Genomic DNA, 12,053 nt, shown 5'->3' on the forward strand with positions numbered 1-12,053 from the left:
GAGTAGGCATGTGTGTTTCCAGAGATCAGGCTCCAGACATTCAACATGTAAGTTTAATAAAAGAATAAAAAGAGTATATACAGTTTGCTCAAGCATTCAGGCTGAACAAGGGTACAAAGAAAAGGTGAAAACTCAGTTCCCTTTCCCTACACACTGTACTTATCCTAATCAATGTTTAACTAGAACAGGCTAGTATTACTTGAAGTTGTAATAAAGTCCAGCATTACCTTATTTCTTATGGTTGGGACTTCTCCCCCATTGTCCCTGGCCATAGTTTTAGTCCTGCAGGGCATGTGCCTCCCTAGTCAGAACATGTAAGATCAGAGAGCTTCTTCTCTGTGTTCAGATAATTTATAATCTCCTCTTGGGAGAGTCTGTTTCCCTCCATCCAGGTCATTCTGATCTTCCTGGCACAAGAAGATATTATTTTCTAGCCATTTGGCTTTCCCCTTCTCTTTTCCTTCAGGTGTGACATTCTAGCAATGTGTGAGTTGGTAACCCATTTTCATGCTTCAGCCAGGGCCATTGTGTTTGGGCTTGTTAGTTCAATCCTCTGGGCTCTTCCTTCCTGTCCGCTGCAGCAATGCCACCCCTTCCCCTCATTCCCAAAGAGTACAGAAAACAAACTGGGTATCAACTGCTGTGACCAGCAACTCTGAGAGTATTTTCTGCTAGATAGAGTCGCACATCTAGCACTCTGGACCTGTGTCCACTGTAGGGCTCCAGCTCACAATCACAGTGAGGTCCCAATGGTTGAAATACTGGGGTGAATTGTAGGGTGAAGGGCATTTCAACCATTCCACACAGCAGGCAGACAAAAAGGATGTAAATCCTGGCCTGAAAGATCCTTTTCTCTCCCTTACCCTCTTTTTTTCATACCCAGACTGATGAAGAGTTCTGGAGAACTCCAATGCTTGTACGCTTGGTTGTGCATTACACGGCCTTTGCTTGTTAAATTGGATTTGTGCAGCTACCTACACAGGCCCGAACTATCTTCAAATGCCTGGACACCAAAGCTCAGGCATGGGGGAGGGGGGAGGAATAAATTGAATCCTTACCAAGGAGATGAATCTGGAAACATCTTCTTAAGGAACTCTACCATATGAATGACCACGTACTCCAAGTCGTCCAGTGACAGGAACTCAAATTCATAGGTCGTATCTGTTTCTATGACAACCTAGGTAGATGAAGGGGGGGGATATGAGAGATGTTTCTCAAAGCTTCACTTTGCTCCCCCCACCTACCCTACCTCCTCATGCTTTGTTACTAGACACTAATGCAGAACCCAAATATAGCCTCTGGCTGTGCCTGAATTCCTGAACACATTTGCCAAAAAGCAAGGGCCATTACCCAGCAGGAAGTCATAGGCAAGCCTAGTCTTTGGTCTCAAGCACTGTTTATAAATGTGAGGTGCACAATACTTATCTATTTTACGGAGCTGAGGTAAGGATTACACTGATTATTCGTGTGAAATTTCTTTAAGGACTTGGGGAAAGTCCTCTGTTAACACTGAATTTGAAGGTATTACCAGACAGTGAAGGATGAAAACTCTGATGTCACTAGGAGGACAGATTAGTTTGAAAATTGTTTTCTTACAGACCTGACATCATTTTGCCAAATGTTCTCTTTCCAATATATACATTTTCCCACGGCTGTTCCGCAGAACAAACATCTGAATTCAGATCTCACAGCATTTACACTCCAAGAGTCCAGTCCTATGCATATCACCACTCAAGTTTCCCAATGAATTTATTTATTTAGAGCATTTATATGCCGCCTCTCCAAACAACCTGCTTGAGACAACTTATATAGTAAAACAGGATAAAAAACTGAAAAAGCATAAAAATTAAAATCCAGCCAGAGGATTAACAGCAGCACAAAACATTTTGCATCCTAACATTATCCTCATAGAACAGTTGTCAGGCTAGAAGCAAACAGTAAAAACCATTTTAAAAGACACGGAATCACCGATCCTCAAAATGGTGAAGTCCCTATGAAATTATGCAAGATCAAGTCATAATTAATCTTCGTACTCCTTAGCATTAACCTAGAAATTCTACTGGCTCATTAAAATTCACGTGGGGAAAAAAATCATTGCAAAACTTCAATAAATCTATCCCCAAGGTCTTTAAACTTGTTTTCACAACCAGAGGAAAGACTTGCCCAGCCTCCCTTCCACAACTAAGGATGAGCAGTACCAGACAGAATGCAGACACATGAAGAAATCCATGTTTTTTTCAAAAAAGAAAGTATAAAACACCCTTTTTGGTGTCTAAAAATAATCAGGCCGGAAAAGAAATGCTGCACAGTAAAAACTCTTATCAAATATATTCCCCCTTTAGATTTGTCTTCACCAGTAGGACAGCATGTTCGGAGGAAGAGAGAATTATACAGGGAATTGTCTTGAATAAATGTGCCTGATGCTATCCTATTGTCGAAGCTAAGCGAGTCGGCGAGGGAACTGATGGGAGACAGCGAGGATCCTACAGCCCTGAGCTTTCAAAAGTAAGAACAGTAAGTACCCTGACAAGGACCAAGAATATAATAAGAAAACATCTATTATTTTGCATCGGAAGAAAAATCTCACAGCAAGCAAATTAGCAAAATATTGTGCACGGCCTTGTAATGATGCAACAAGAGCTCTGGTTTCCTATGGCTCCATGCCGTGCTCTTCACAAAACCTGAATCTGATTTAATAAGGACTGCTGGATGCAATGAACTCCTGCCAATTGTGGTAACAACTCCAGGCTGCTAGAAATCACCTACAAACTGTCTACGTTCATTCCAAACACCTCCTTTTGACTGAATGTTATTTGGGCATAAAGGGGGAAATCTATTCATTAGGCTTGCAAATAAATACATGGAAGGTATCTTCTCCATAAAGGTTCAGAACTCCTGCTAAGTCTGGATTGGGCTGTGCAATTTGGCCAGAGGTAGCCTACCCGTCCACTCATTTATCCTGTCCTTTCAGTCCGGAAGGAGACACCGGTGAAATAAAAGACCATGCTGGAACCTGGGCTTGTAAAATTGTCCTTTCCAGAGTGGGTTTATGGAGTCTTCATTGCATCATTAGCGAAATCAGATTTTTGTACCAAGGGACAGAGCTGTCTGCTGTTGGGTATTAATATTTTAAAGATATCAAACTAACTATTTAATGGGAGGTTGGATTACCAACCTCCGGTTGCAGCTTGGAGTTCTAACAGAATTACAACTGATCTCCATACTAGAGATCAGTTTCCCTGGAGGAAACTGGATAACTCCTGGAACTTCAGAGTAGGGTTGCCGCTAGGGTTGCCAACTTCCAGGTGGTATGGTAAACCAAAATTAGCATGCTGTAGTTAGCTAGCAAACCAAAGAACAGTATACAATTGCAAAAGAACAAAAATCATTTTGTTCATATAGTGGCCCCTGAGGAAGGCTGTTTGCACAAGCCGAAACAGAAAGGAAACCGGGCTTCTGTTGATTGTTCCATCACTCCTTACCTCTTGGAAAAGGAAAGAAAATTATGCTCCTAGTCATGTTCTAGGACCTCTCCTTGTAGTGTTTTATTGTTTTATTGTGGACATTATCAATGTCTGTACCAAAGTTTGGTTGTATTCTTATATGCTTATGGTAGCATAAAGAAGTAATTTTTGTTCTTTTGCAATTGTATACTGTTCTTTGGTTTGCTAACTTCCAGGTGGTAGCTGGAGATTTCCTGCTATTACATCTGATCCCCAGCAGATAGAGATCAGATCCCCTGGAGAAAATGACCACTTTGGCAATTGGACTCTATGGCATTGAAGTCCCTCCCCTCCCCAAACCCCATCCTCATCAGGCTCTGCCCCAAAAACCTCCCGCCAGTGGCAAAGAGGGACCTGGCAACCCTACCTGGAGATCTCACACTATTGCAACTGATCTCCAGGTGGCAGAGATCCGTTCACTTGGAGAAAATGGCTGCTTTGGAAGGTAGATTCTATGGCATTGTACCCCATTGAAGCCCCTCCCCTCCCTAAACCCTGCCATCCTCAGCCTCCTCCCACAAAATCTCCAGGTATTTATTTATTTTTATTTATTTATTTTGTGATTTATAACCTGCCCTCCCCTGCTGAAGCTGGCTCAATCTAGAGCTGGCTACCCTACTTCAGAGGGTGGACTGACATCCCCATTGAGCTCCCTCCCCTCCTAAACTCCATCGTTTGAGGACATTGCCACAAATCTACAAGAACTTCCCCAAGCTAGATTTGGCAACCCTATGACCCTCAGCTGTTTTACTGGAGCTGTTTTTGTATTTTGTTCAGCCTCAATCCAAGGGACAGAATTTAAGAACATTTGCGTATAATTTCATGCCCATTCCAAGGAAAATTTCACTTGCGTAATCCCTGTAGGTTGTATGAACGCATGAGGCTGCCTTATACTGAATCAGACCATTTGCCTGTCAAGATTCCAGCATTGTCTATTTTGACTGGCAGCAGCTCTCCAGGGTCTCAGGCAGAGGTCTTCCACATCACCTAGTCCCTTGTCCTTTTTAACTGGAGATGCTGAGAATTGAACCTGGGACCTTCTGTATGCCCAGCAGATGCTCCACCACTTAGCCACAGCCTGTGGTTGCTGTGTTTTTTAAAGCACTTCAGCAGAACAATTTAAAAATGTCAGCCCTAGAAAGACCATCTCAAGACGGTCAAGATTTTAAAACATTTCCGCTCCACCTTTCTGCCATTTCACCTCTCTCCTCCAATTTGGCCCAAGACAAATTTAAAACAATCAAATAATAAAAACAAAAGAGAGACATGGCAACTTTTCTCTTTATAACGTCAAGAGGAAATTAATCTTCATTTTCCGCCTTTTTTTTAAAGGTGTGAAATGGCAGATTAATAGCTAATAGCTGTTGAGAAAGGAAAAGATGCAGTTACAACGACAAACAAGGAACAAACATGTTGAACTAACACAAACATTGCCAACAGAATCCCACAGTCTGCAGAGTCAAGCTACCAGAGACTTGAGTTAATCACAGTGGGTAGCCGTGTTAGTCTGTCTGCAGTAGTAGAAAAGAGCAAGAGTCCAGTAGCACCTTAAAGACTAACAAAAATATTTCCTGGCAGGGTATGAGCTTTCATGAGCCACAGCTCACTTCTTCAGATTTTGAGTTAATCAAAAGGTCTTGGATGGAAGCTGAAAGACTGGTAAAGTGGGGCAGTACCAGGAGTCTTGCCAGCTGATACACAGGCTCTTGGCCAATGAGCATATGACAGCATGGTGGGAGAACTGCATCTGGCATCTCTGCCAAGAAGATGCTAAGTGTCGGGCCTTCAGAGAGGGCAGAAACAGCCATGCAGAGCTGTGACACATCAGTATCTGCCCTTCGACTGCCAACCTCCAGGTGGAGCCTGGAGACAGGGTTGGCAACCTCCAGGTACTAGCTGGAGGTTGGCAACCCTAGCTTCAGCTAAGGTTCAACTGGGACGCAATACTTTATTTGGAGAGTAGAGGTAGGGTCGCCAACCTCCAGGAGGTGGCTGGAGATGTCCCACTATTACAACTGATCTCCAGGTGATAGAGATCAGTTAACCTGGAGAAAATGGCCTCTTTGGCAATTGGACCCTATGGCATTGAAGTCCCTCCCCTCCACAAACCCCACCCTCATCAGGCTCCACCCCCAAAAACCTCCCGCCAGTGGCAAAGAGGGACCTGGCAACCCTATCTGGAGGACTCCTGGACTTACAACTGACCTTCAGACAACAAAAATCAGTTCTCCTGGAGAAAATGGCTCAATTTGGAAGGTGGACTCAGAGGTACAGCATCTGCTTAGCATGCAGAAGGTCCCAGGTTCAATCCCCAGCATCTCCAGTTAAAGGAACCAGGCAAGTAGGTGATGCAAAAGACCCCTGCCTGAGACCCTGGACAGCTGCTGCCGGTCTGAGTAGACAATACTGACTTTGATGGACCAAGGGTCTGATTCGATATAAGGCAGCTTCAAGTGTTCATGTGTACTGAGGTCCCTCCCCTTCCCCAACCCTGCCTTCCCCAGGTTTCACCCCCAAATCTCCAGGAATTTCTCAACCTGGAGATTGCTACCCTTGTCTGCCCCCAATTCATCTTTCTCTCACCTGGCCAGCTTCTCCCATTTTGATAAGTTGAACTGCCAAGTAGCTGAAGCTTGCTTGCACCTGCAGATTGAGACAAGCAGGGATGAAGTCATACCTTTTCCTTTAAAACGTATGGAACTGGGAAAAGAAAGCCACATCCTCAAGTTGGGCAGCATTTTGTCCCTAAAATGTTTAGCATTTTGCTACAGGATTTAGTGGTAAATTTCTAGGAGGAAAAAAAAATAACGCAGTTGCAAATTTGGGTTTGCGTAACGGGTGAAATGGCCATGGAATACAGCTTGTTGCTCAGTAATGTTATATATACATAAACGCTAAACATGAAAAGGCCAGTATAGCCTAGGCTGGCCTGGTCGCATAGGGTCTCAGCTGCTAAGCAGGGTCACCTCTAGTTACCACTTGGATGGGAGATCACCAAAGACGTCCAGAGTCACCACGCAGAGGCAGGCAATGGCAAACCCCCTCTGTTTGTCTCTTTCCTTGAAAACCCTACAGAGTTGCCATGAATCAGCTGCGACTTGACAACGAAAAAGAAATAATAAACTTGAAAATTCAGTATAATCCACACAGTGTTAACTGATGTAAGATTTGATGTTGTAAGATGTAAGATTTTATGTTGGGGAAGGAGAAAGTGGGGTATTTCTCCCCTTCCCAACCTCCTCAGTCACCTCCAAAGTATGGAAGGTTAGGGTTGCCGAGCTCCAGGTGAGGCCCAGAGATCTCCCGGAATTACAACTAATCCCCATATAACCAAGATCAGTTTCCCTGGAGAAAACGGCTGATTTGGAGGGAGGGCTCTATGGCATTATACCCTGCTGAGGTGCTTCCCCTCCCCAAACCACACCTTCCTTAGGCTCCATCCCTCCAATCTCCTGGAATTTCCTAATCTGGAGCTGGCAACCCTATGGGTAGAAACGTGGTGGGACCGGTGCTTTTCAACCTGTTCATCAATGACCTGGAGTTGGGGTTAAACAGTGAAGTAGCCAAGTTTGCAGATGACACCAAATTATTTAGGGTGGTTAAAACAAAATCGAACTGTGAAGAGCTCCAGAAGGATCTCTGCATACTGGAAGAATGGGCATTAAAATGGCAAATGAGATTCAATGTGAGTAAGTGTAAAGTGATTCATATTGGGGCAAAAAATCCCAACTTCACATATACACTGATGGGATCTGTGCTGGCAGCGACAGACCAAGAAAGGGATCTTGGGGTGGTAGTGGATAGCTCAATAAAGATGTCAACCCAGTGTGCGGCTGCTGTAAAAAAGGCAAATTCCATGCTGGCCATAATTAGACGAGGAATAGAGAATAAAACTGCTGATATCATACTGCCCTTGTTCAAATCTATGGTGAGACCACACTTGGAATACTGTGTACAGTTCTGGTCACCACACCTAAAAAAGGATATTACAGAGCTTGAGAAGGTGCAGAAAAGAGCAACCAAAATGATTAGGGGACTAGAGCAACTGTCCTATGGGGAGCAGTTAAGACACTTGGGGCTGTTTACCTTGGAAAGAAGGTGGCTAAGGGGAGACATGATAGAGGTCTATAAAATTATGCATGGTTTGGAGAGAGTGGACAGGGAGAAGTGTTTCTTCCTCTCCCATAATACTAGAACGTGGGGTCATCTGCTAAAGCTGGAGGGTGAGAGATTCAAAACAGATAAAAGTATTTTTTCACACAACGCATAGTTAAATTGTGGAACTCCCTGCCCCAGGATGTGGTGATGGCTGCCAGCTTGGAGGGCTTTAAGAGGGGAGTGGACATATTCATGGAGGAGAGGGGTATATATGGCTATTAGTTAGAATGGATACTAGTCATGCTGCATACCTATACTCTCTAGTATCAGAGGAGCATGCCTATTATGTTGGGTGCGGTGGAACACAGGCTGGATGGTGCTGCTGCACTTGTCTTGTTTGTGGCTTCCTGGAGGCACCTGGTTGGCCACTGTGTGAACAGACTGCTGGACTTGATGGGCCTTGGTCTGATCCAGCAGGGCCTTTCTTATGTTCTTTTGTTCTTAAATGTTAGATGGGACTTGCAAGATTGCCATATAGTTACAATGCATTAAATTGCCCTGGCAAGAGATGGAGAATGTCTATTAGGCCATCTGAGGGACAGGGCAGGACTTACCTTGATGGGTAGCTTCGCTGGCAGCACAAGAGCTCGCCAGGGCAACAAAACCTGCAACGGGAAGGAAAGCAGGAAAACAGGATATTGGGAGGCTGCGGCCGAGATACAGTTCCACGCGTGACAGTGATCAGAAAAATTGTGTAGAAACCCAGGACGCGTCCAAGTGGCCAATCATTTTTACAAGTATTATACTCTTCATGATGAGGCCTGAAAGAAAATACCCTCTCCCCTTAACAGAGGCTGAATTTGTGGAAATTGAGAGCTGAATATATATATATTTGGCCTGTAGGTTAATCTGGTAAATTAACAATCCAGGAAACCTTAATTAAAGGGACAGGGCACTTTTCCTTCAGCCAGTTCGCAACCCAACGCCAAGGGTGGGCCACTTTGAGAAAGGGAATAAGGTTTAATTTATTGCACAGTTATGGTATGCATTACTTTGTACTGCGTTGTTTTCCAATATTTGTAATCTATTTGCTGCATTGGTTATAGAATATTTTATACTGTTTTGTTATTCCATTACTTTATTTATTTAGGCTGCTTTTCTCACAAACTCAAAGTATATTATACAGTGTAACTTTGTAATCTGCTTTGAGTCTCAGTGAGAAAGGTGGCCTATAAGTACAGCAAAGAAATAAATTAGCATAAAGCTCAGGCCGCTGCAATGTAAGATCCCTTTTAAATTACCACAGGATTCTTTGTTAGCAGAACCGTGCCTGGGCCCTAAAGCTGGATGCCCAATTTAGACCATGCTAATCTACGACTTCACTTTTAAAGTGAGTCCTGATTCACAACAGTTCACGCTGGAAGAAATGTTAGGCTTTCCGCTGTCGCTAGATTTCTGTTTTGTTTTGATGCTGTACTTTGTCCGTGAGATACATTTGGCATGTTACAGCCCAACACATCAAAACCCAACCAAGAAGTTAAACGGAGCTATTGTTTCATACCAGGACAATATCTTCCACTTTGGATTTGACATGGAATTGAGCAGTCAGCAGAAGAACCTCCTGGGTCCCCAGGAAGTTGGTGATGCTGTCTAGGAAAACAACAGAACAGGCAGGATGGAATCAGTGGCGTGCTTGTAGACTGGCATCAATCTCCTTCGCAGAAACCTCTTGGCACAGATCCTTGCTGCTATCTCGATATAGCCCATTTATAAATCAGCGGGGTTATTGTCAGAACGAAAGTCTAGCATTCTGAGCTAAAAATCTCACAAGTCTGTAACCGGAACAGATTAGGCTAAGTAGGCACATTTGGATTGATTTCAAACTGCAAAGTTTTGGTAACTGGTAAACTCCATGAGGAGTCCCGTGGCGCAGAGTGGTAAGCTGCAGTACTGCAGTCCAAGCTCTGCTCACGACCTGAGTTCGATCCCGACGGACATTGGTTTCAGGTAGCCAGCTCAAGGTTGACTCAGCCTTCCATCCTTCCGAGGTCGGAAAAATGAGTACCCAGCTTGCTGGGGGTAAAGGGAAGATGACTGGGGAAGGCACTGGCAAAACACCCCGCACACAAAACCTGCCTAGTAAACGTCGGGATGTGACGTCACCCCATGGGTCAGGAACGACCTGGTGCTTGCACAGGGGACCTTTACTATTTTTTAAACTGCTGAACTGGGAGTTGGGGAAAAAATAAAAAGTGGGGGGAATAAAGGAATATAATAGGATGAGGCAGAAGGAATATGGACCAAGAGCTTTAGAAAGGGCTTTCCCCTATGGTTCTTGTAGGTTATCCGGGCTGTGTGACTGTGGTCTTGGTATTTTCTTTCCTGACGTTTCGCCAGCAGCTGTGGCGGGCCACAGCTGCTGGCGAAACGTCAGGAAAGAAAATACCAAGACCATGGTCGCACAGCCCAGATAACCTACAAGAACCACTGAACTCTGACGCGAAAGCCTTCGACAATATTTTGCTTTCCCCTATGCTCTGTAGTCCTTTAGGGAAGCTGGCTGGACAGTGTGCAAAACAGCTTCTTGTGCTGGATGGACCACTGATCCAGCAGTGGTCTTACGAGTCTGGCGGGGAGCTCTTCTCTTTTTTACACCCTCCCAAGGGTCATCTTAGCCAATGGACAAGGGCAGCTGCCCCAGACCCCATGCTGAAAAGGCCTGTGACCACCTATAGCTCTGCTCCCCTCCCGGGGCGGGGGAGAAGAAGAGCAGACACCTGCCACCACTCAGGCCCACCCCATCTGGAGCTTGAGTAGCAGGGGTACCCTTTGCTTGGCCTTGGTGTGTGTGGGAGAGTGATTCTGGGGCCCCATCATCACTAAGACCACCCCTGCCTCCCCCAATTAATAATAGTAGTACACAGCTATTTTGGATACCAGTGTCAACGGTTTCCCAATTTTAAGGAAGAAACTAAATTAAGTTTGTTTTTTAAGCAGGAGGCTGCACTTCACAGCTCCAGCATTGCTCACCTTTTTTCTTTGTGATGGGTATACTGTTCTTTTAATTTCAAAATTTTAACAGAACAAGAAAACAAATGATCGGCATGTGTCCTAACACAGAAGGAGGAGGAGAAGAGTTGGTTTTTATATGCCAACTTTCTCTACCATTTAAGAAAGAATCACACCGGCTTACAGTCACCTTCCCTTCCCCTGCCTACAACACACACCTCATGAGGTAGGTGAAGCTGAAATAGCTCTAAGAGAACTGCGACTAGCCCAAGGTCACCCAGCTGGCTTCATATGTAGGAGTGGGGAAACCAACTCGGTTCACCAGATTAGAGTCCATCACTCAAGTGGAGGAGTGGGGAATCAAACCCGGTTCGCCAAATCAGAGTCCACCGCTCTTAACCACTACACCATGCTGGGTCTCCAATATGCACATTAAAAAAACAAATACCAATATGCACATTTAAAAAATTGCACAGGAGCTGTGCTGGAGAATGTGCATTCATGTTCTGACTACCAAAAATACCCCCCCAAAAAAACTCACCTTTGTAGTCTCTAAGCTTTGAATAAATATGGGTGGGGGGAATGGAACTCAGCTGGATCATTTATTACTTACTCCATTTACCCCCCACCTTTCTTTCCAATGGGGACTCAAAACAGCTGGCATCGTTTTCTCTCAACAACCCTTTGAGGTAGGTTGGGCTGCGAGTGTTTGACCGGCCAGCAAGTTCCCATGGCAAAGTGGGGATTTGAATCTGGGTCACCCTCGTCTAACCACTACACCACACCAGCTATCATTGGTAAGTAAAGGGTCTGCAGGTTTTGCTGGATCAGGAAGGGATGTAGCTCAGGTGTAGAGCAACATTTTGCATGCAGAAGACCTTGGGCTGTGGCAGCAGCTGCTGCCGAAGCAACATTTAAAAAAAATCTGCACAGCCATTCAAATTTTCAGTGGCCAATCAAAAGCCTCGCCGGGCAAAATCCCTACCTGGCTCCACCCGCTTTCCAAAAACACTCGGTGGACACTTGGGCGCCATGTTGGAGACCCCTAGTGTAGCAATTCCTTTATTATCAGAACAGTGCCAGAGGTGTAGTCGTGGTAGTTGGTTGCAGTAACAATGCAAAAATGGGAGACTTGGGGCACGTTAAAGACTAGCTTTTATTCTAGCTTTTGTGGGCTATAGTGCACTTCATCAGACGCGTGTGTTGGGTCCGCACGGGGCAGATGTCTTCATATATTATGAAGGGGGAAAGTTGTACACAGCAAGGTTCAAAGGACTCTGAAACGCAGGAAGTATAGGCTGAGCTGTAAATTATGTAGAATTCAAATGCAACGAAGCACAGAGACCATCCATAACAGAAGTAATTGGAGATAACTGGATTAGAAATACTAGAGAAATCGTCAGCTGTCCCAGGTGCTATGGAATCCTCGGTCCACGGTTAAAC

General features: G+C 44.7%; 1 protein-coding gene across 1 annotated transcript in view; it reads right to left on the reverse strand.

Annotated features, from left to right (window-relative positions):
* CARMIL2 (capping protein regulator and myosin 1 linker 2) overlaps positions 1 to 11,644 on the reverse strand; it is a 79,682-nt gene extending 68,038 nt beyond the window's left edge. Inside the window, exons 1-5 of the mRNA XM_056862362.1 lie at positions 11,596 to 11,644; positions 9,163 to 9,251; positions 8,216 to 8,266; positions 6,087 to 6,146; positions 1,059 to 1,177 (exon numbers count right to left, since the gene is read on the reverse strand). Coding sequence (XP_056718340.1) covers positions 1,059 to 1,177; positions 6,087 to 6,146; positions 8,216 to 8,266; positions 9,163 to 9,251; positions 11,596 to 11,644 — 368 coding nt within the window. The remainder of the gene's footprint in view (positions 1 to 1,058; positions 1,178 to 6,086; positions 6,147 to 8,215; positions 8,267 to 9,162; positions 9,252 to 11,595) is intronic.
* Positions 11,645 to 12,053: the final 409 nt, after the last annotated feature.

This window comes from Euleptes europaea, chromosome 17 (assembly GCF_029931775.1).
Source record: "Euleptes europaea isolate rEulEur1 chromosome 17, rEulEur1.hap1, whole genome shotgun sequence".
In the NCBI taxonomy this organism is placed as follows: Eukaryota; Metazoa; Chordata; class Lepidosauria; order Squamata; family Sphaerodactylidae; genus Euleptes; species Euleptes europaea.